The sequence below is a fragment of the Mus caroli genome, unplaced genomic scaffold, assembly GCF_978045245.1.
Source record: "Mus caroli unplaced genomic scaffold, Mus_caroli_1 scaffold_4, whole genome shotgun sequence".
Classification (NCBI taxonomy): domain Eukaryota; kingdom Metazoa; phylum Chordata; class Mammalia; order Rodentia; family Muridae; genus Mus; species Mus caroli.
This window is the reverse complement of record NW_028227259.1, coordinates 113,219,239-113,241,638: the sequence shown is the minus strand read 5'-3', so window position 1 is coordinate 113,241,638 and position 22,400 is coordinate 113,219,239. Positions and strand designations below refer to the sequence as shown.

The 22,400-nt window shown below is 37.8% G+C and overlaps 1 protein-coding gene across 2 annotated transcripts; it reads left to right on the top strand.

Annotated features, from left to right (window-relative positions):
• The first annotated feature begins 10,111 nt into the window (after positions 1-10,111).
• Positions 10,112-21,827, top strand: LOC110294659 (vomeronasal type-2 receptor 116-like). 2 transcript variants are annotated; one of them, XM_085836995.1, is made up of 6 exons: positions 10,112-10,392; positions 14,527-14,806; positions 15,382-16,188; positions 17,169-17,393; positions 18,497-18,620; positions 19,762-21,827. In XM_085836995.1, exons 1-6 carry the CDS (start codon positions 10,190-10,192, stop codon positions 20,664-20,666), a joined length of 2,544 nt encoding a protein of 847 aa, XP_085693121.1. In that variant the 5' UTR covers positions 10,112-10,189; the 3' UTR covers positions 20,667-21,827. The 2 variants fall into 2 exon arrangements, with proteins under 2 accessions (XP_085693121.1, XP_085693122.1); XM_085836996.1 differs by lacking the exon at positions 18,497-18,620 and having other exon boundaries at positions 17,169-17,397.
• The last annotated feature ends 573 nt before the right edge of the window (positions 21,828-22,400 follow it).

The window sequence follows — 22,400 nt, the reverse complement described above, 5'->3', positions numbered from 1 at the left end:
TTCAGCCAGCCTTTTTCTGCTTGTGTACCATGGCAAGAGTGGAACAGGGGCAGGGCTATGCTCAGGAGTTTGTGCAACTGCTAGAGTGCCCAGTCTTTGAGCCCAGCTGGGAGTTCACAGACCCGCTAAATTTTATATGTCACATCCAGCCTCTGGTTGAGAAAACTGTAAAATCATTCTAGTTGGATATTTGATTACATGGTTTTTCAAAAATTCTGTAAGTTCATAGTAAATTTAAAACTATAGTTGATGTCACAGGTCAATAAGGTTTAAGGAGTTACCATAGAATTATTTACATGTTTTCCTGCTCAAACTAATAGCTGACTAAACATTGCGTATCTAGTTTCTAGCTTCAGAAATTATTTTAAATTTAAAGCAATACATTTTGTGTCACAAATGAGCAAACCTTTTCCAAGAGAAAATCATCTTCCTTGTGTCTTATTGTTTTGAAATTTGGTATAGATAAATTAGTCATCCTTTTTTTTTCTCTTTATGACCTTTAGTTATCAGATAGTGGCCTCATTCCTATCTTAGTAGGATTGTTTTCCTTTATTTTAAACTTGTTCCAAGAATGTTTTCTTTTCTTGGTGCAATTAGCTGGTGACCCATGAAGGTTTACAAAGTCAGTTTTATTCTACGAGGTGTTTGAAATTACTTGTATCAATTTAGGTGTTCTATAAAATTATTATCAGCAATTATGAAGTCACACATTTGTCTAAACAGCATTACTACATGAAATCACATCTTCATGTTGATCTGGAGGAAATTTGCCCAATAGGATGAGCTGATGCTCAGGAACAATTAATGTATTGTAACACTCTATGGAATAGTGTGAGGAATAGCATATTAACAGCAAGAAGCAATCCTGAGATGAAATCTATGGGATTCTTGCCTCTCAAAGCACATCCATCCCCAAATGTAAAACAGGGAACCATCTCTCTTGCCTTACCATTTTCTGGATTGCTTCTGTCACTTCCCCCATCACCTCTCTTACCCAGTTCCATCCCTCCATCCACCTCCAATATCTATTTTATTTCTCCTACTGAAAAACATGCAGGCATCCTCCCTTGGGTCCTTCTTGTTACTTAGCTACATTGTGTCGGTGGATGACAGTGTGTTTATTCTGTACTGTATAGCTAACAGCCTTTTATAAGTGAGTACATACCAGGCATGTCCTTTTGGGACTGGATTACCTCACTTGGGTGATATTTTTAATTTCATCCATTTCCCTGCAAAATTCATGAGGTTCTTGTTTTTAATAGCTAAATAGCATTCTGTTGTGTAAATGAACTACATTTTCTTTGTCCATTCTTCATTTGAGAGGCATCTAGGATGTTTCCAATATCTGGCTATTACAAAAAGTGCTGCTATGAACAGTTGAGCAACTGTCCATATGGGATGGTGGAGCATTTTTTGGATATAGGACCAGGAGTTGTATAGCTGAGTTTTGAGGTAGAACTATTCCCAATTCTCTTAGAAACCATGAAATTGAATTCAAGAGTGTTTGTACAATTTTGCCCTCACATCAGTAATGAAGGAGTTTTCCCCTTACTCCCATCTTCAGAAGTTGGGGGTGGCCCATGACCTTTGACCCAAAATACGTCCTGCCTACAAGATGGGTAGGGTCAAAGATGAAGCAGAGACTGAGGGAACAAACAATCAATGACTGGCCTTAATTGAGACATATCTTATGTGAAAGAAGCAATCGTTGACACTATTAATGATTCTCTGTTATACTTACAGGCAGGAACATAGCAAAATTGTCCTATGAGAAGCTCTATTCAGCAGCCAATGGAAACTGATACAGAGAGCCACAGCCAAACATTAGGTGGACCTTGGAGTGACTTGTGGAAGACTTGGTGAATGACTGAGGGACTGAAAAACGAATAGAGGTTCCATACAAAGACAAATACAGTCGAATATCTCTGGAACTTGAGGATTACCAGAACTGAGCCACGAATGAAAGAGTAATCATTGGCTGGATTTATGGGCCCTACACATATGTAGCAGATGGGTAGCTTGGTTTTCATGTGGATCCCCTAAGAACTGGATCCCCCAAAAGGTGTCATAGAATGTGTTTCTGGCCTGAAGATGCATTCCCCTAATTGTGCCACCTTGTCTGATGTCAATGGGAGAGGATGCGTCTACTGTTAGTGACTTGATGTGTGATGGTGGGATGGATCCCAGGAGCTTCAATTCCTTCCTCTCTGAGAAGATAAAGGTTAGGGAGGAGCAGTTGTGTGAGTAGGGGGTTGGGAGGAGAAGGACTAATATTCAGATGTAAAATGAATAAATAAGTAAAATAATGGAAAAAATAATCCAGACCTCTGGAAAGGCTGATCTACCACTTGTACCACAGAATTTAGCATACCTGAATGTACTTGAGGTATCAGTGGCAGATAGGAATCCTATTTGGAGTCTTTGGCAAGCCTAAAATCACTGATTTACAAATGAGTGCTTTGGGGTTTATAGCAAGGCTCTTCCATGGTAGCTGAAAACTGTTCTCCTTTTGAAAGACAGCTCTTGGCATGCTATGAGGCCTTAGAGAAAACTGAATGTTTGACTATAGGCAACCAAGTTACCATTTGACCCGAACTGCCCATCAGGAGCTGGGTGTTACTGGACTCACAAAGTCATGAACTAAAGTATGCACAGCAGCAAACTATCACCAAATGCAAGTGGTATATATTTGTTCAGAACTGAGCAGGTACAGAAGGCACAAGCAAGTTGCATGAAGAATTTGCCCAAATAAATGCCTATTGTTTCTACTCCTGTTCTGATATCTGCTACCAATCATGAACATACAGCTCATGGTGTGTCCTATATGAGAAGTTGACTGAGGAAGAGAAGATGATGATCTGGTTTACTGATGGTTCTGTACATTTACAGGCTTCACTCAGAAGTAGACAGCATCATTACAACCCTTTTCTGAGAGAGACCTTAAATATACTGGTAAATAGACATTTTCACCTTAGGCAGAACTTTGGGCAGTAAACATGGTATAAGTTTCTTTGGAAGAAGAAATTACCAGATGTATGATTAGTCACTGGATTTGGTCTTTATCTAATTGATTGGCTGGATGTTCAGGATATGGAAATATCATTATTAGAGAGAAATGGTGAAAAAGACATCTGCGGAAGTATGTGGATAGATTTCTCCAATGGCGCAAAGAATACAAAGATATTTATGTCCCATGTGAATGGTGACTTCTGCCAAGGAGGAGTTCAATAATCAAGTAAATAGGCTGACCCATTCTGTGTACAGTGGTCCTCTTTCCCCAGGAATTCCTCTCCCTTACCAATGGCAACATGAACAAAGTGGCTATGTTGTCAGAGATTGGAGCTATGAATGGACTCAACAACGTAGACGTTCACTGACCCAAAGCTGACCTGTCAACAGCTATTCCTGAATCTGTCAATATTGGAGACAAACACTGGGCCCCACATATGGCACCATTTCTCAAGATGACCAGCTAGAACTGAAGTGGCTGGTTTAGTACATTGGGCCAATTCCTTTTTGTAGGATTGTGTCTGGAGTACAGGAAACCTTTTGGGGTGTCTCTTCATACTACCATGTCCAGTGACTAAAGTCAATAGCACGCTGCATCAGCATAATCTAAGCAGAATACAAAGTAAAAAGACCCATCAGGAGTGAAGGGTCACTCCTCCATGAAAAGATCCAAGACCTGGTGAGATGCTTACAGAGGGTGGAGGAAATACAGAGTGGGCAGAAGAGGAAGATAGTTGTAAATATTTTCTAAGGTTACCTTGCAATCAATTACAGAAAGAAGGATTATAATTTAAATGCGTGCTTCTGTTTTATTGTGTTAAGATTGCATTTGTACAGACAATTGTGGTTTCTTTCAATTTTTTAACATCAATTAAAAGAAAATCAGTGGTTGTAACTGTAGGATGGTTAACCATGTCAAGAAGCTTGGTAAGGAAGAGTAGGTCTGAGATCTCAGAAACTCACTGAGTACACACCTGTGATGATAGGCAACTCCCTGCTCTGTGCCAAATTCCTGTCCTGGGACACATGCCATACTCCTCATGAAGGTCACATAGCCCAAAAGACAGTTGAATATTGATGTGATCTAGAGTGAAATATCAATTCAATTTGACAAGAGTACATATTCCACTACGATTAGATTAACATATCTTAACAGACATTTGGAGAAATATCACCAGCCATCTGCCTTGGGAATTATCAGTCACAGAGCTCTGCATCTTTTCAAAATCTAGAGGTAGGTACTGACATCCAGACCCATTTCAACAAAATACCAAATCCTCCCTTCGCTTTTCTAAGAAGGACATATAAGTGATTCTTTACAAGAAAAGTCATATGATTCAGTGGAAGTATCTTATTACATCCCTGGTAACTATGAGATGGGGAGGGGAAGGGAGGAGGGTGAAGAGAGGAGGAGGGGGAGGGAGGGTGGTGAACAGGGGTGAAGGGAGAAGGAGAGGGAGAGGGAGAGGGAGAGGGAGAGGGAGAGGGAGAGGGAGAGGGAGAGGGAGAGGGAGAGGGAGAGGGAGAGGGAGAGGGAGAGGGAGAGGGAGAGGGAGAGGGAGAGGGAGAGGGAGAGGGAGAGGGAGAGGGAGAGGGAGAGGGAGAGGGAGAGGGAGAGGGAGAGGGAGAGGGAGAGGGAGAGGGAGAGGGAGAGGGAGAGGGAGAGGGAGAGGGAGAGGGAGAGGGAGAGGGAGAGGGAGAGGGAGAGGGAGAGGGAGAGGGAGAGGGAGAGGAGGACTTACAATGAAGATTTCCCCAGGACATCAAGTCCTGGGAGATGACCAACATGCATTCCATTGCTTGGGTCTCTGAAGGCATCTAACATTGAAATAGACAACTATCATCTGGCTTCACTGTTGGACAACTATGGTTGTTGCTCTAATCAAATTTCATAACAGATAGTTTGATGCACTCCACCTTAGAATTAACAACCCATATCCAGCTTCAACCAACAGAACCTATGATAAACCATTAAGTGCAGCCCTCTACATTTGCTTGTCATGCTTAATTGTCCCTGTACTGCAATATGATTGCTGAAAATCAAACATGTGTCTTTCATAAGAACATCTGGTATGCTCTGTAAACTGCTAGGCAATAGCTCAAGCCCTCCCACTACCTTTATAAAAACCAAAATTATGCTGTAGCAATATAGAGTAACCTTTTTCTGAACTCATGAACTTGTTTTCAATTTCAAATTTTAACAGTTCTCCAATGTTCTTTTTCTATAAAAAATGACAGAATTGTATCTGCATATAAGCTTTAGAATCCATTTTCCAAAGAAAATAATTTTCTGAACTAGCAAGCTGGTCCCTCATCTATTTCTGACTTACTTTTCTGCTGGCTCTGAATCTTTTCTTACAGTAGTTTTCAAATATATATAGTCCACTTTGTATTACAAACCACTATTAATAACTTTGGTTAATTTTGTGATAATATGTTGCTAATATCTCATGTGAAGTCTCGAGTTGACAACTTAGGTGTGTTGACACATAAATACTCCATTTTCGTGGGAAAAGCCATTGAGAAAGAGTCTGTTTTGGAACTTTGGATAGCATAGAACTTGCTAGGTAGAGAGGGTTGGCCTGGAACTCACAAATAACCCCTGTCTTGCCTTCTGATTGCTGAAGATTAAGGAATGTGCCAACAAGCTAAGTTACATTTATCATTAAAGAAAAGACTAATTCAAACTAAGACAGGATATCATAGAGAGCACTTGAAAGAATTGAACCTATAATCCAGGTGTCTCAGCATCTTCCTTTGGTCTTGATCACATGCCTATTCCACGTGCGTGGCTAAGTTGCTCCATTATGACTAATCATGACTCCATTTTTGGTAACATTTTCAAGCTAAGTTCATGTTCTGATGGTGCCCCTTTCTAAATAGAATCACAGAAGTTAAGAGATACTGAATATCAAAAAAAGCAATGTTTTTATTCATTTCCTATAAGAAACACAATGTATTAAATCCTACCTCTACACATGACATTTTCAGATTCTCAAATGAAATTCAGCCTATGTCATCCATACCCATCCTTTAAATCTGAAAGACTTGGTGAATGCTCATTCTGAGGACATTTTAACTTTGTTTTAACTTTATTTTTCACCTTCACATGTATTGGAGAGAATTCTTGAGAGCTGACACATAGAACAAGTAGAACTGAAATTATAAAACATGCAAATAACACAACTCAGACACAGCCAGTCCCATTCTTATCTCCTTGTACAAAGATCAAGTCTAAGTGAATCAAAGATCTCCACAAAAAACAGAGACACTGAAATTTATAGTGGAGAAGGTGGGAGAAAGCCTCAAAGATAATAGCACGGGGGGGGGGGGAAATTCCTAAACAGAACAACAATGACTTGTGTTGTAAGATCAAGAATTGACAAATGGGACCTCATAAAATTGCAAAGATTCTGGCTTTGACACTGTCAATAAGACAAAAAGGCCACCAAAAGATTGGAAAAGGGTTTTTACCAATCCCAAATCTGATAGGGGACTAGTATCCAATATATACAAAGAGCTCAAGAAGCTGGACTCCAGAAATTCAAATCAACCCAATAAAAAATGGGGTACAGAGATAAACAAAGAATTCTCAACTGAGGAATATCAAATGACTGAGAAGCACCTGAAAAAAATGTTTAACATCCTTAATAATAAGGGAAATGCAAATAAAAATGACCTTGAGACTCCACCTCACACCCGTCAGAATGGCTAAGATAAAAAATCATGTGAAAGCAGATGCTGGGAAGGATGTGGAGAAAGAAGAACACTTCTCCATTGCTGGTGGGATTGCAAGCTTGGAAAACCTCTCTGGAAGTCAGTCTGGAGGTTCCTTAGAAAATTGGACATAATACTACAAGATGATCCAGCAATACCTCTCCTGGGCATATACCCAGAAGAAGTTCCAACTGGTAATAAGAACACATGCTCCACTATGTTCATAGCAGCCTTATTTATAATAGCCAGAATCTGGAAAGAACCCAGATGTCCCTCAACAGAAGAATGGATACAGAAAATGTGGTACATTTACACAATGGAGTGCTACTCAGCTATTAAAAACAATGAATTTATGAAATTCTTCGACAAATGGATGTATCTGAAGGATATCTTCCTTAGTGAGGTAACCCAATCACAAAAGAAGTCATTAGATATGCACTCACTGATAAGTGGATATTAGCCCAGAAACATAGAACACCCAAGATACAATTTTCAAAACACAAGAAAATCAAGAAGAGGGAACACCAACGGGTGGATACTTCATTTCTCCTTAGAATAGGGAACAAAATACCCATGAAAGGAGTTACAGAGAGAAAGTTTGGAGCTAAGACGAAAGGACGGACTATCCAGAGACTACCACACCCGGGGATCCATCCCATAATCAGCCACCAAACCCAGACACTATTGCATATACCAGTAAGATTTTGCTGAAGGAACCCTGGTATAGCTGTCTCGTATGAGGCTATGCCAGTGCCTGGCAAATACAGAAGTGGATGCTCACAGTCATCTATAAGATGGAACACAGGGACCCCAATGGAGAAGCTAGAAGGAACACTCAAGGAGCTGAAGGGGTCTGTAACCCTATAGGTGGAACAACAATATGAACTAACCAGTACCCCCAGAGCTCGCGTCTCTAGTTGCATATGTAGCACAGGATGGCCTAGTCAGCCATCTTTGGGAAGAGAGGCCCCTTGGTATTGGAAACTTTATATGCCCCAGTACAGGGGAATGCCACGGCCAAGAAGTGAGAGTGGGTGGGTAGGGGAGCATGGCAGGGGGAGGGTATAGAGAACTTTCGGGATAGCATTTGAAATGTATATAAACAAAACACCTAATAAAAAATAAATTAAGAAAATTAAAGCAAAAAAAAAGAAAAAATATCTAATAAAAAAACAGCTAAAAAAAAATGTCCCTATAGAAGAGTATGCTGTCCTCAGGAGCCTTGTTCAACAATGCCATTCATTTCATCCCCTAATTATTGGTAACTGTCTTGTTTATACTGTGAATGGATCAAATGTATTTGGAAAGGGATATTGACAGTATTGTCTCTGTTTGATGGGCCTTTATGTCATGAGTTCTTATCGCTCTATTTTTGGTTTTGTTTTGGTTTTGGTTTTTTGTGTGTTTTTTTGTTTTGTTTTGTTTTTGGTTTTGTTTTTGTATTGTTTGTTTTGTTTTATTTTATTTTGTCTTGTTTTGTTTTTCAAAACAGGGGTTCTCTGTGTAGCCCTGGCTTTCCTGGAACTCACTCTGTAGAACAGGCTGGGATTAAAGGCTTGTGCCACTACTGCCTAGCCTAGCTGTCACTTTAATGTCATCAGTGATGACCTTATTTCCTGCAGTCAAAACTTACATTTCACGCTGCACATGCTGAAAATGTAGGATATAAACTGGCCCTGTTGGTACTAAGTCAAGCAGTTCTCTGAGGGGCAATGGGAATGACTATAGAAAAGATAGAAAAGAAAACTCAGAAACAAAGGTTAGAAATCAGAAAGGGTTTTCCAGTCAATACTGTGGCTTCCTCGAGCTTAATTCTATTAGGCTTTACAGACTTCAGAGAATCTTGGTAAGCAAAAACACAGTTAACAGAAACAATTTGCTAAAATGTACATAAGACATTTCTTCTCAACCCAAAAGTCTCTACTCTTTCCACCAAGGTCAGGAGAATATTCACCCCTGTCCCCTAGCCTTGAGTCCCAGGTGTACCTCCTCTTATTTTTCCATGACTCAGCATTCCAGGAAATCTGATGGGTATCCTTAGGATGTCTATTTCCAGACCTCCAGTTCTGTATATTTCAGGAGCCTTAAATCAGATAGAGGTGTGTATTACCACCAAGTATACAAAAAGTAGAGATTACCTCAAGAAAACACTCAACTTACCCAATCCATAGGTCTGCAAAACTATTGAAAATTACTTAAACTGGCAAAGTCATAATTCAACCAAAGTATGAAACAAATTCTTATTCATAGTAACTAATAGAGTACAATAAACTCCACAGCAAGATTTTATTATAAGCTAGTGACATAACAACCATTCAAACAATCGAGTTAAAGACTCCAGTTAATTCAGTGTAGATATGTGTAATTCAGTGTAGGCAAAAATATAAGGTAGTTCAAAAAATACAAACCAAATCCAATACTCCATCTGTGTCACTCACTGTAATCTAACCAAGTTACAAAAATTAGCATAACAGACATACATCTGTGTTGTTACAATGTAATCCAAGACAGAGCGATTTTAAAACAAATACCAATTAGACATGAATAAAAAATATAAGATATATACTAACATTAGCAATAAAATTCTCTCTCCTAAATGACATCTAAATTCTTTTATTCCTGTGAGTAAATGCACAAAATTGTTCTCAATCATATTAATGAAGTAAGAACAAACATCAACTAAAGAAATGTTTCATCAAATGGCACTGAGTGCCAGAGACTGATTACAGGTAAGAGATCAGCATAGTAACTGAGTGAATGTCTGCACAAGTTCTGATATTAGACAGGATAGGTGTTGAATCTCTACAATTCCAGGCATTTTTGGACTTAGCATAATGACATGTTCTCCGGATGACTAGAATCACAGGAATTTTAAGTAGATTTTGTAACTATGACTAGCATACAATACTATATGAACAACAGAAAGAATGCACACTCCTGGCTCAATGCTGCATGTCAGACTGCCCTTCCCAACACTAGACAATGGAAGACATGATGTCCCATGATTCAACTCAAAGTCTGAATAATATGAAACATTTATGGCCTTCTCAACTCTTGTCTTACTATGGAGGTTCTAATAAAATCCATCGTGTTTACACATATGGCTGTTGACATGGTCTGGTCTAAGCTCTCCAGGGGAAGATTATCCCTGGGAAGAATTATGTCATGGATATGAATGAAATCATGGCACCTGAGAATGGAAAACATGATCTTCACAACATGTTTTCAAAAAAGTTTTGATCAAAAGTTTTCAGATCTCAGATGTAGAGCTTGAGGCCAGAAATTTCCTGATGTATCCAGGGAGCATGACATAGAATGAATGGAAAGGAACTGTTGAATATAATTAAGTGGATCTTTAGAGAGCAGTAGCCTTAAAAGAGACACACAGGTGTATGTGTGTGTGTGATGTTTGTCTGCAGAAGAAACGGATTTCTCAATTGCTCCATCTTAGATCCTAGCAGACATGAAGAAGTTGGGTACTTTCACTATTTCCTTTTGTCTCCTGAAGTTTTCACTCATCTTCTGCCATGTAACTGAACCCATTTGCTTTTGGAGGATAAAGAATAATGAAGAAAATGATGGAGATATGAGAAGTGACTGTAATTTTTTCCTTTGGACATACGATGAAAGTACTGAAATCAATTTTTATAATATTGTTGATTATAGGTAAGTCATTAACTTTAGTTCCTATTTCAATGTTATGTATTCGAAATATTTAGCTGTGTACACCAACTGTGAGGTTCTGTCCTCTTCTTCCTCATGTACCTTATGAAACACTGAAAATTAATTATATCAATCACTATTTTACTACTTTAAAATGTGTCACAGTTTAGTTTAGCTTTACTACATTGGATTCCAGTTCACAGTGCCAGACAATGCGAGAGACTGGAGTCTCTCTGTTGAGTATTTGTGGATATCATATGGTGAAAGATGTCTCTTCATCTGTCTTGAATTCACAATTCACACCTTTGGCAAAAGCTATACATACAGAGACTGCATCACTGCCTGTATTCTATTGTCTGCCAACGATTCCAGTATGAACATGCATCTAAATGCTGTCATGAAAAGGGTATCTAATTTTGGCCTCCAAACCATTTGGGCATAAATTCATACATTGCAATATTTGTGTATGTGTTGGCCTACAATACCTGATTACATGTATAACATTATATGTGTACACATGTATGTATATATATATATTCATATATGTGTACATATATACATATATATTAGTGTGTGTACATATATAATACATATATATTTGTGAATGTACATATATTTGCTTTTTAAAATGGTGTTTAAATGAGGTCCAAACCTCCTGCCATTTTGGAGTTGACACTGAATGTAGAAAACGACTGCCAGGCTTCATATTCTGTTACCAGAATAACCTTTTTGTCCAATTGTACAAATGTCTAGTCACATGTTAGGCTTATTATCGGTTTCAGAGAGATGGCCAATATTTCTATTAATTATTGAATAAATAGTGAAATAACATGGGAGAAAATCTAGGAGAACAAATGGACTTCCTGTGGATGAGAAGCTGTTCTCAAGGTGGCTACTTAGTTCTGAGATCCCAAGTGAGAGATGTTTTCATTGGTGGCTGCAGATCATGAGGGAAGGAGTGTTGAAATCACTCACCTTTGAATTAATCAATGTGCCTGGGACTTCCTTTTTTCATGAACCAAAGTTTCCTGTGCTTTTCTGTCTCTCACTCTCATCCCATCTCTTATTCAGTTTTCATGTCTTTGGGATTTAAAGAATACATTTTCCAATTGTTAGCCAAAGTATACTATGAACATTTGGATAGTGATAGTGGCTTCACATTATTATACTTCTGTGTTAGATCATTAGGAATCTCATTTCTGATGTATCCTGTATTATCCCACACCTCATTGAAAAATAGTGAAAATTCTCATTGGTGACCCTTTTATAAGCCATAATAAAGTTTATAATTACAAATATGTGAACTCTTTCAATACATGTTTCAGATTTAGAAAGAAAAACTTACCTCCAAACTCTCAATTGAAAAATACAAATGAGCATGTTTGGTATTTTTACTCCTAATGAGGGGTAGCTGCTAATAGTAACAGATAAGTGCCAACTGTGCTGGGGCAGATGAGGACATATCATATGAAGACAAGATATTGTACTCAGACATCACTAAAAGGATCTCATAGAATTAGGAAGACTGAAATGTTAAGAGAAATTTGATACCTTTTTTATGAAATTGACATAGTAACAACACACTAAAAGGTAATATTAAATTGATGTGTAAAAAGCCAAAAGGATAATTTTCTGGTTATATGGTATATTGTATCATTTTGTATACTTTGAAATGGATAAATAAATTTAAACAAAATACATCGTATGTATGAATACATAATGGTGCAGCTTTTAATACTTCATTAAAGAGACCTTGTTTTAAATCCTATCTTTTATAGTATAGTTTCTAGGATAAGAATTACATAAACTATTATACCAACTTAGCAGTACCTTTAGAGACCTGTCTCCCTGGGTTGGCCCATGCCACGTGTTGTTGTTTAGAATGACTACAACCTTGAGTTACCCATTTTAAACTAACTTTCTATTACCAGTGTTACAAACTTTTAATCATACCCAATACCTTATAAGCCAATAATCTATTACGAAGACATGCAGAACATATTTATGTTATTAAAACCAGTCAGGGAAAAAAATAAAGTGTCTACACACATCTTATATATTTAGACTTGACAAAAATTTCTTATTTTCTAGCTGTAATTTCAAGAGAGGATCACCTTGTCACCTTCTAAACCCAATAAACACAATCACAGAGATTTTTCTAGGAAAAACAGCCATCAGCTCGCTTACCATAGGGCTGAAGAGCTTCTACCCCGTTTCAGAGCAGCTAGTGCAGGCAATCAGCCCATAGCAGGGCTTCTTTAGATGTGCCTGACTCCCAGCTACAGGTGATGGGAATCTTATCAGTTTTTGTTGTGCAAATTGAGACTGCGTTTTTCTTTTGACAATTTAAAACTAAATCAAGGGGTAAACAGCCAGCAGATAAAGTTTTAACCATTTTTCCTTTCAACATGAAACACAGAGAAATAAGCAAGCAAAAAAAAAATTAAAAAACAGACATAAACTGACAGACATGGACATATTGGCATATCAAGGACAAAATAGAGAGAAAAGAGAACTAAATGTGCCACCAAAGGGATATGCTATCTAAGATAACCAGAACCAGAACTAAGGATTTCTCCAGTAGGAGCCAGAGAGGAAGCAGGATGTCTCCTGACTTCCTCCTGTCCCCAGCAGAGCTCTGAAATAGCTTATGTTCATTTTCCTTCTCTTTTGCTAAAGCGGCCAGGACGGGAGGGACAACTGCTTTTCTGAAACCCATTCTCTCTCTCTCCTGTTTAAGGTGTAAGTCTTCCTTTCCTTCTTCTAGGAATTCTGCTAGAGAAGGGAGAGGAGGCACAGTAGCGGCTACCTATGGTTGCACCCTAGCGCCCTGCTTTTTTAACTTCCCCAATTCCTCCTCAGCTTGTCTAATTAATTCTTTCATTAAGTTCCACCAGCTGTTCGTGAGTAACCTCCAATGCTTGTGAACTTTCCCTGTCCTTATTGCCATCAATGTCATCTTTTATAAGCGTACAGAGGCAAAGGGTAATGGGATTTGCCTGGGTGATCCTTAGGACTTCTCCAACTTTCTCCCAGGTATCCTTATCTAAACTCTCCTCTGGGAACTATGGACAGCATGAGTCCACCTGGATTAAACATGTTTTCCAATGTCTGTTTTTTAAACCCTGCTCCTCTTGCTTGAAGCAGCTCTTTCAGGCTGCAAAGGAACCCTTTTTTTGTACTGCCCTGTCTCATTTCATGGCTACTATCCTAGGTGAGTCAGCTTTGGATAAGCACCATCACAGCCCAATTGTTTCCTTGGAGTACAGTTCTTAATAGCCCATCGATCAGCACATATAATTACTTACCTGTACTTGGAATTGCCTTTTACTTTCAATTTGTTCTGTGGATGCTCCAAAAGAAGCAGCTTTTCTCAGCAAGTCCTCCATTTTTAGGTCCCTGTTCGGGTGCCACCTGTACCCAGCGGCTTACAGTAGAGCAGGACTCACCAGAAAAGGAGTGCTGGAAATGAAAAGAGTTGGCAGGGAGAGGAGCAAAGAGAAAAGACAGTGTTCTGATCAAGGCTCAAAGTTTATTTCTGCAGCTCCAACTTATAAGCACTTCAACAAACAAACCTCTTCTTGAGACAGTTCCTCTACAGATGAAACATAGATAAGAGTTCCTCTTGGCTGAACACACTGCCCTCAAGGGCTTGGCTACACACAATGCTCTCATGGTCTTGGCCATACACACTGCTCTCTGACCTTAGCAATACACACTGCTCACATGGCAGCACTCTGGCTCTCCATAGTATAAAAAGCATTTAAATAAAAAATTTAAGGAGAATGTGTTATGTGCATCATATGTGGTTTAAGTAATGCTTTTTTTATACCTGTGGAATTACAACTCCAAGATTATTTTATAATAGTCTCATCAATAGGAATGAAATCTAGTTCAAGGTTAGCATTCAGAGATAAAACAATCTTTATTGATTTTCATAAATACCAAACTTATCATATCATAGTGCCTATGTCTACAAATACTTAAATTGTATTCAACTCTAAAGTTCTCTAATTTATTAGGCTTATTCCAATACATTTAGACAGAAATCTAACATCTCTTATGTTACAAATTTCACTGCAATTGAAATTTTATATTTCAAACATCTCCCTTAATCATCATTATACCTTGTTTTAGAATACCTGCAAGAAGATACGAGTTTTTTCTGGTATTGTTTTTTGCTACTGATGAAATCAACAAGAATCCTGATCTTTTACCCAACATGTCTTTGATAGTCTGGCTTTTTGGTGGTCAGTGTGGAGATGAATGGTCAGTTCTGCATAAAAATTATTCACAAGAAAATATTGATGTGAAATTTATTAATTATGACTGTTTATCACCAGACTGTTACATATACCTTACAGGACCATCATGGAAAACATCATTAAAAATGTCAATTCAATCTAGGACACCAAAGGTAAGAATTTGTGACACTGGATGTGTTTTAAAATTTTTCTTAAATATTTATTTATTTAATGTGTGTGAGTTCATTGTCTCTACTTTTGAAAAGACTAGAAGAGGGTATCAGATCCCATTACAAATGGTTGTGAGCCACCTTGTGGGCCCTGGGAATTGAACTTAGGACATCTGAAATAGCAGTCAGTGCTCTTAACCACTGAGCCATCTCTCCAGTCCAAGTGAACAACTTTTAAAATCCATTTAAATGTGACTGCAAGAAAACATACACAGCATGCATTTATGAATGCCCTTTTATACCCATATACACACACACACACATATAATAAAGAGTTACATAATCAAATCATAGATGTACTGGGAAAACAGGCAAAACTGTTTTCAATTCCAGGACATTCAGACTTCTCAGGAATACTCTAGACTCTAATAGCAATAATACATGATATTTATAGTACAATCTTAAGATCTTTAATGGGAGTTCTGAAAAGTGAAAAACATTACATGTGTATGAGTGAAAACACTCTAACAATCATATCTCTCAGGTGGGTGTTTCATCCTCTCTTCTATATCCTTTAGGTTTTCTTTGGACCATTTAATCCTGACCTCAGGGACCATGACCAGTTTCCCTATGTCCATCAGGTAGCCATCAAAGACACACACTTGTCCCATGCCATGGTCGCCTTGATGATTCATTTTAGATGGACATGGATAGGACTGGTCATCTCAGATGATGACCAAGGTATTCAGTTTCTCTCAGACTTGAGAGAAGAAATGCAAAGACATGGAATCTGTTTAGCTTTTATTAATATGATCCCAGAAAACGTTCAGATATACATGACAAGGGCTACGATATATGACATACAAATTATGGAATCAACAGCAAAGGTTGTTATCATTTATGGTGAAATGAACTCTACCCTAGAAGTCAGCTTTAGAAGGTGGGAAGATTTAGGTGTAAGGAGAATCTGGATCACAACCTCACAATGGGATGTCATCACAAATAAAAATGAATTTAGCCTTGATTTCTTTCACGGGACTGTCACTTTTGAACACCACCACAGTGAGATTGCTAAATTTAAGAATTTTATGCAAACAATGAACACCGACAAATACCCAGTAAACCTTTCTCAGTCTATACTGGGATGGAATTACTTTAATTGTTCAACCTCAATGAACAGCTATAGCAAAATGGATCACATTACATTCAACACCACATCGGAATGGACAGCACTGCACAAATATGACATGGTCCTGAGTGAGGAAGGCTACAATTTGTATAATGCTGTGTATGCTGTGGCCCACACCTACCATGAACTCATTCTTCAACAAGTAGAATCTCAGCAAACAGAAGTACCCAAAGGAACATTCACTGACTGTCAGCAGGTAAAGTTAATAAAATATCATTATGCTTAGATATACCAATGGGATCTTTTAAATGGACCCAGAGAAACAACTGGACATTTGTTAGAGATTATTCTCTCAACAGAAAAATTTCTACACTGCAAAACACCCTAATGAACGTTTAACATGGATAAATATCATGCACAAGGATCATATTTGATAGGAGACAATACATTGTTATATAATATCAGAGTTTTGTGAAAACGTGTCTCAACATCTCATCAAATTTTAAAATGGGAGAAAAGAGTTTTATCATGAAATCCTAAAGTGCTAACTAGACTAGAATATTTTTCTAAGAATAATTTCTCAAGAATTGGTACATGGACTGGGCAGTGGTGGCACATGCCTTTAATCCTAGCACTTGGGAGGCTGAAGGCAAATTTCTGAGTTTGAGGCCAGCATGGCCTAAAGAGTGAGTTGCAGAACAACAAGGGCTATGCAGAGAAACCATGCCTCAAGGGAAAAAAAAAGAATTGGTACATGGACTGTGGTTAATAGTTATTCATTTAAATTAACACATATTTAGGAAATCATAAATGATTAGGACTGCACATTTTATTCAGTTTACACATATCTCATATATGTATACTCTATGTACATGAAAGACCCACAGTCATTCTTTATTTCAACAACTTATGGACATTCAGACTTCCATTCCTTTGTACATACATGGCTTCTTTTTTAAAACACTACTTTTGATAAACATGCACACACATACACACACACACACATTATGTTACTTGTTATCTGATAATAATTTTTCTAGCACATTTTACCATTGAATGTTAATATGAAGTATATTAATTTTTAACTATTCATGAGGCATATTGTATTTTACTACAAGGAATTACATTACTACAGCTGTCGTTCTGAAATTCATTAAGAAACTATGGGAAATTCTCAATTTCCCATTCTTTTTACTGATGTGCATGTGTAAACATATAATGATGCATCTCAATTAGGTGTCTTCCATGCTGAAATCCAGGATATTTACTAACCCTGTTGGAGAACTGGTGAACATGAAGCATAGGGAAAATCAGTGTGCAGATTATGACATTTTCATCATTTGGAATTTTCCACAAGGCCTTGGATTAAAAGTGAAAATAGGAAGCTATTTACATTGTTTCCCACGGAGCCTGCAATTTCATATATCTGAAGATTTGGACTGGGCCACAGGAGGAACATCAGTGGGTATACCACAATTTTAATTTTTTTCAAAATATCTAATTTAAAATTATGAGGGACCGAAGTAATAGCTCTGTGGTTAAGACCAATTGCTACTCTTGCAAAAGACCATCCTCAGTTACAAGCACCAAAATATGATGACTCTCAACTTCATGTAAATTTTGTTATAGAGATCAAAGGCCTCTGAATTCCATATTTAATTGCACCCACATGCCTATTCATCCACAATACAGGAATATATTTATTAAATTTATAGCTCGGTGTGTGTGTGTGTGTGTGTGTGTGTGTGTGACTATATATAAAACATGAAAATTTCTGATTCGTTGTGAATATATTTACAGCCTAATTAAGTATAGCATGTATTAATTAACAGAAATCTTTCTCCAGATTCAAAGTTACCTTTTTTAATTTATATATTTTTATTAGCTATTTTACTTACTTACATTTCAAATGTTATCCTTCTTCCCAGTTTACACTCCTCTGTGGAGGGTTGCCTTATCTGGCATCACTGGGAGGGAAGACCCTGCTCCTGTGGAGACTTGATGGCCCAGCATAACGGAATGCCAGGGTACTAGGGAGGAGTGGGCAGGTGATTGGGGTAGCTCCCTCATCGAAGCAGGGGAATATCAGGATGGGATAGGGGGTTCCGGGTTTTCTTTTAAGTTATGAAAACTTCATTAATTTTATGAGAATCTTATATAATATATTTTGTTCATATTCATTAAACATCTCTTTCTTGATTTACCCTAACTTCTCACTCCATACAACTGTGTGTTCTTTTTTTTTTTTTTAACAAATCATGAGACAGAAAATGATGCCACATAAACATTACTTTTGGATTTCTTAGTTTTAGAAGGAAAATTTTAAATTGCTACAACCTGAATGTTACATATAAAATATTACATAAAGTAATAAATATTATATGACATTCAGTACATTGCAGGGTAATACAAAAAATACTGTGCCAGAAATTGTTAAGTAATACTGGTCATCAGAGAAATATTTATAGCCATATCTGTTAAGGTCTCATTATCAATCTATGGGTCATTATAAGTACAATGAACTCTACACACACATACGATAAAATATTTATGTATTGGCTCAGGTTCCCTCCTCCATGTGTAGTGTGACATGTACTGCTGGATTCAGGAAAATTCATCAGAATCAAACAGCAGACTGCTGCTTTGATTGTGATCAGTGCCCAGAAAATGAAGTTTCCAATGAAACAGGTACATGCTTGCATGCAGAAGAAAAAATGATGTTCAAATGCCTACTCTTTCCACCCTAGAAATATGATATGGCCTAGATGGAAATTGTACACCTAAAATTTCCATGTTTCAGAACTTAATCAGTTAAATAATGTCTAAATCTTTCAAACACAGCAAATAACTTGCAATATCTTCTACAAACCGCATTTCTTTCACAATAATATAGTTACTTATTTTATATTATATGGAAAAAGTTTAGGGGGACATACATGTGGAACTAATTTTAAACAAAAATTTTATGCATAATCTATGCATATATTTATTCTTCTTTGATTCTTTGTACAAAGAAACTGGACTACATAACCAGTCCACGATCTTTCTCTCCATCACCCAGATTAGTCCCTGACAAAGAGCCAATGCTCAACGTAACAGTTGTTTAGTGAAATATATTTTAAGAGCTTAGATGGCTTAAAAGATTAAGCACTTCCTGTCAAATAATTAGAACAAGAGTTAAGATTTCAAGAATGCAACAAAAGATGGGAGAGTGTTTATCATCTATCACAGCCTAGCTAAGGAAAGAGGGATAAATGTGACTATCCATAACCTTCATTCCATAGAATGTGCAGTTGGGAGGAAAGAGATCTTCCCACAGTAAAAGGGACATGCATATGTATATGAGGCCTATAGCTTCAAGAATGAAAATATTCCTTTCTGTAAATATTTGCATGAGAAATTTTACGTTTTGGTGCCTATGTGTAGATACAGACAACAACACAACTCTCAATGAAAACAAAGTCCATAATGTATTTCATCAACTGGCATCAAAATTATTTCTCCACACTACCCTTGTCAGTGAGCAGTGAATTTAAAGCTTGAGGAATTAAATAATATGAGATTATACCTATTAATATTCATCATTTTTCATTATTTTTGTTTAATAAATAATTTTTGCTGTCCCATTCCCTATGATGGGGTTTTGTTCCATCACAATGCATAGGTTAATAGAGAGAAATCTTAATTTAGTTGTCCCTACAGCAAAAAGGAATGGAATAGATGTCCAACACCAAAATATTTGTGGATATAGCCACTGAATAACACAAATACACAATTGTTAACTACATAATTAGGATATCTTTTAAGGGTTTATTGTTCTTCCCAGCAGATATGGAACAGTGTGTGAGGTGTCCAGATGATAAGTATGCCAACTTAGAGAAAACCCACTGCCTCCAAAGAGGTGTGTCAATCCTGGCTTATGAAGATCCATTGGGGATGACTCTAGGGTGCATGGCCCTGTTCCTCTCTGCCCTCACAGTTCTAGTACTAGTCACTTTTGTGAAGTACAAGGATACTCCCATTGTGAAGGCCAATAACCGCATTCTCAGCTACATCCTGCTCATCTCTCTAGTCTTCTGTTTTCTCTGCTCATTGCTCTTCATTGGACATCCCAACCAGGCCACCTGCATCCTGCAGCAGACCACATTTGCAGTATTTTTCACAGTGGCTATTTCTACAGTGCTGGCCAAAACAATAACTGTGCTCATGGCTTTCAAGCTCACTACTCCTGGGAGAAGGATGAAAGGGATGCTGGCATCAGGGGGACCTAACTTGGTCATTCCCGTTTGTACCTTGATCCAACTTTCTCTCTGTGGAATCTGGTTGGTAACATCTCCTCCCTTTATTGACAGAGATACACAATCTGAATATGGAAAGACCATCATTATTTGCAACAAAGGCTCAGCCATTGCCTTTCACTTTGTTCTGGGATACTTGGGTTTCTTGGCTCTGGGGAGCTTCATGGTGGCTTTCTTAGCTAGGAACCTTCCTGACAGATTCAATGAAGCCAAATTCCTAACATTCAGCATGCTGGTGTTCTGCAGTGTCTGGATCACCTTCCTCCCTGTCTACCACAGCACCAGGGGAACGGTCATGGTTGTTGTGGAGGTTTTCTCCATCTTGGCTTCTAGTTCAGGCTTGCTAGGGTGCATCTTTCTTCCAAAATGTTGTGTTATCTTAGTTAGACTAGATTCTAATTTTCTGCAGAAGTACAAAGATAAATTGCCCTCTTGAATCTTCAGTAATTTTAAAGTGTTAGATGATACTTTTGCTTTGTCTTAACAAAAGTACTACTAAATCATACAAAAATTTTAAGTAAAATACCATGTTAGTACTTATAATGTAGGGCAGCACAGCACTACCTAATATAATTTCAATTATATAGGCAAATTGTAATGGGAGTTGTAAGAAAGAAGATTATAAAGAGCACAGACATGAAGTCAATAATCAGCATTATTACATGTGCTCTCATTCAGTGTCTGCATCCAGTTCTTGTCTTGACTACATTCAGTTAACTGTTGTAACCTCCCCCAGCCTGAAACCTGCTTGCTCAGGGGTGGAGCTTGCCACTCAATCGTTCTGCCATGCCCACTGCTGGAGCTTGCTGCTTTGCTGCACCGAAGCCATCACGTGGTCACCCTGCTACTGGACAACATGATTATTTGGCAGGAATCGGGCCCCCTTCCCCTGCTTCATAACTGGGTGCAGAATAGTAAAATTGAGCTTTGATCAGAATGACTGTCTTAGCTGCATCTTTTTCTTGCCCACCTAGCCCTTCTTCTCTTCCAGGTTTCTAAGATGCCTTTCCAGCCTAGAACCTAAACATGTGGTCGGCTGGCCACACACAACGCAGGACTGAGAAACAGCAAAGGACATTTGGAAGAAGCACTGCTGGTTTGGAGCTCAATAGAAGAAGAAAATAAAGGAAATTCATACCGCAGAAGGTCAATATGGGCTAAGTTGAAACAGCGCTAAACCGGAGCGCTAATTCACTTAGGTTCAGTAGGGAGGTTTATCAGGGACTAGGAACTGTTAGGTGGTTAGCCGTAGCTCTCAGAAGCTACATTTTTAGGCATGAGAAAAGAAAGAGTTTATTAAAAAGGAAATTAATGATCAGGCGGATGGCCGCAGTTAAAAAAAAAAAAAAAAAAAACGCATCATGAGGGAGGAAAATGTCCCAAAAAGCAGAGAGAAATGTCAGGAGTGCCATGCTTTGTTCTCTCTGGGCCTTATAGCAGAAGTAGTACTCTGCCCCCTTTTGGGTCTTATCTAATGTCTGGTGCACCAATCTGTTCTCGTGTTCAATTCGTGTATGTTCGTGTCCAGTCTGTATGAATGAATGTTCTATGTTTTATGTTGGATAATAAAGATGGTATAAAAAGCTTTATCTGCAAAGCCGAGAGCTGCCACGTGCTTCAACCAGGAATCAGACACTTGGCAGGAGGGTCCCTGCTGGAAAAACTGTTCATTTTAGGAAAAAAAAGGGCGAATCTACAGCCTCTTAATATCGGGGTAAAAAAGCTGATAAATGGTTCATGATTAATGTATTTGACAAATGATAAAGTGCCTTTTGTTCTATGATTGTACTAGAAAAATTAATATTCTCTGATTGGTCTAAATGTAACTGCTTCATTTAGTTCTTTTTTATTGGTAATGTGCTCTGCATGTTTTCACAATCAGCTCATAAGTTGTTGGTTAAGATTAATAATTGTTACATTGCTACAGATGGTTAGTCTTAAAATTGATAACTCAAGTTTAGAGTCCTTCCGACACGTGGCATAAGGCAGGCCAAGAGGCTGGGTCTCTAAAGATATTTCTAGTTTAGATAATAATTAATGTGGTTCCTATCCTTAAAAGTAAAATTTAAGATAAGATTTAAAACAATGTCTCTTTATTAAAACATTAAAGCTTACATGTATTCATAGATATTAATTGGCAGCCAAACTTCATAACATGATAGTAATGCTT

Excerpts from the sequence above, each read along its gene's own strand:
- LOC110294659 (XM_085836995.1), top strand. The coding sequence starts at position 10,190 with ATGAAGAAGTTGGGTACTTTCACTATTTCCTTTTGTCTCCTGAAGTTT. Across the intron at positions 10,393-14,526 it reads TATAATATTGTTGATTATAG|AATACCTGCAAGAAGATACG; the intron begins GTAAGTCATTAA and ends ACCTTGTTTTAG. Across the intron at positions 14,807-15,381 it reads TTCAATCTAGGACACCAAAG|GTTTTCTTTGGACCATTTAA; the intron begins GTAAGAATTTGT and ends TATATCCTTTAG.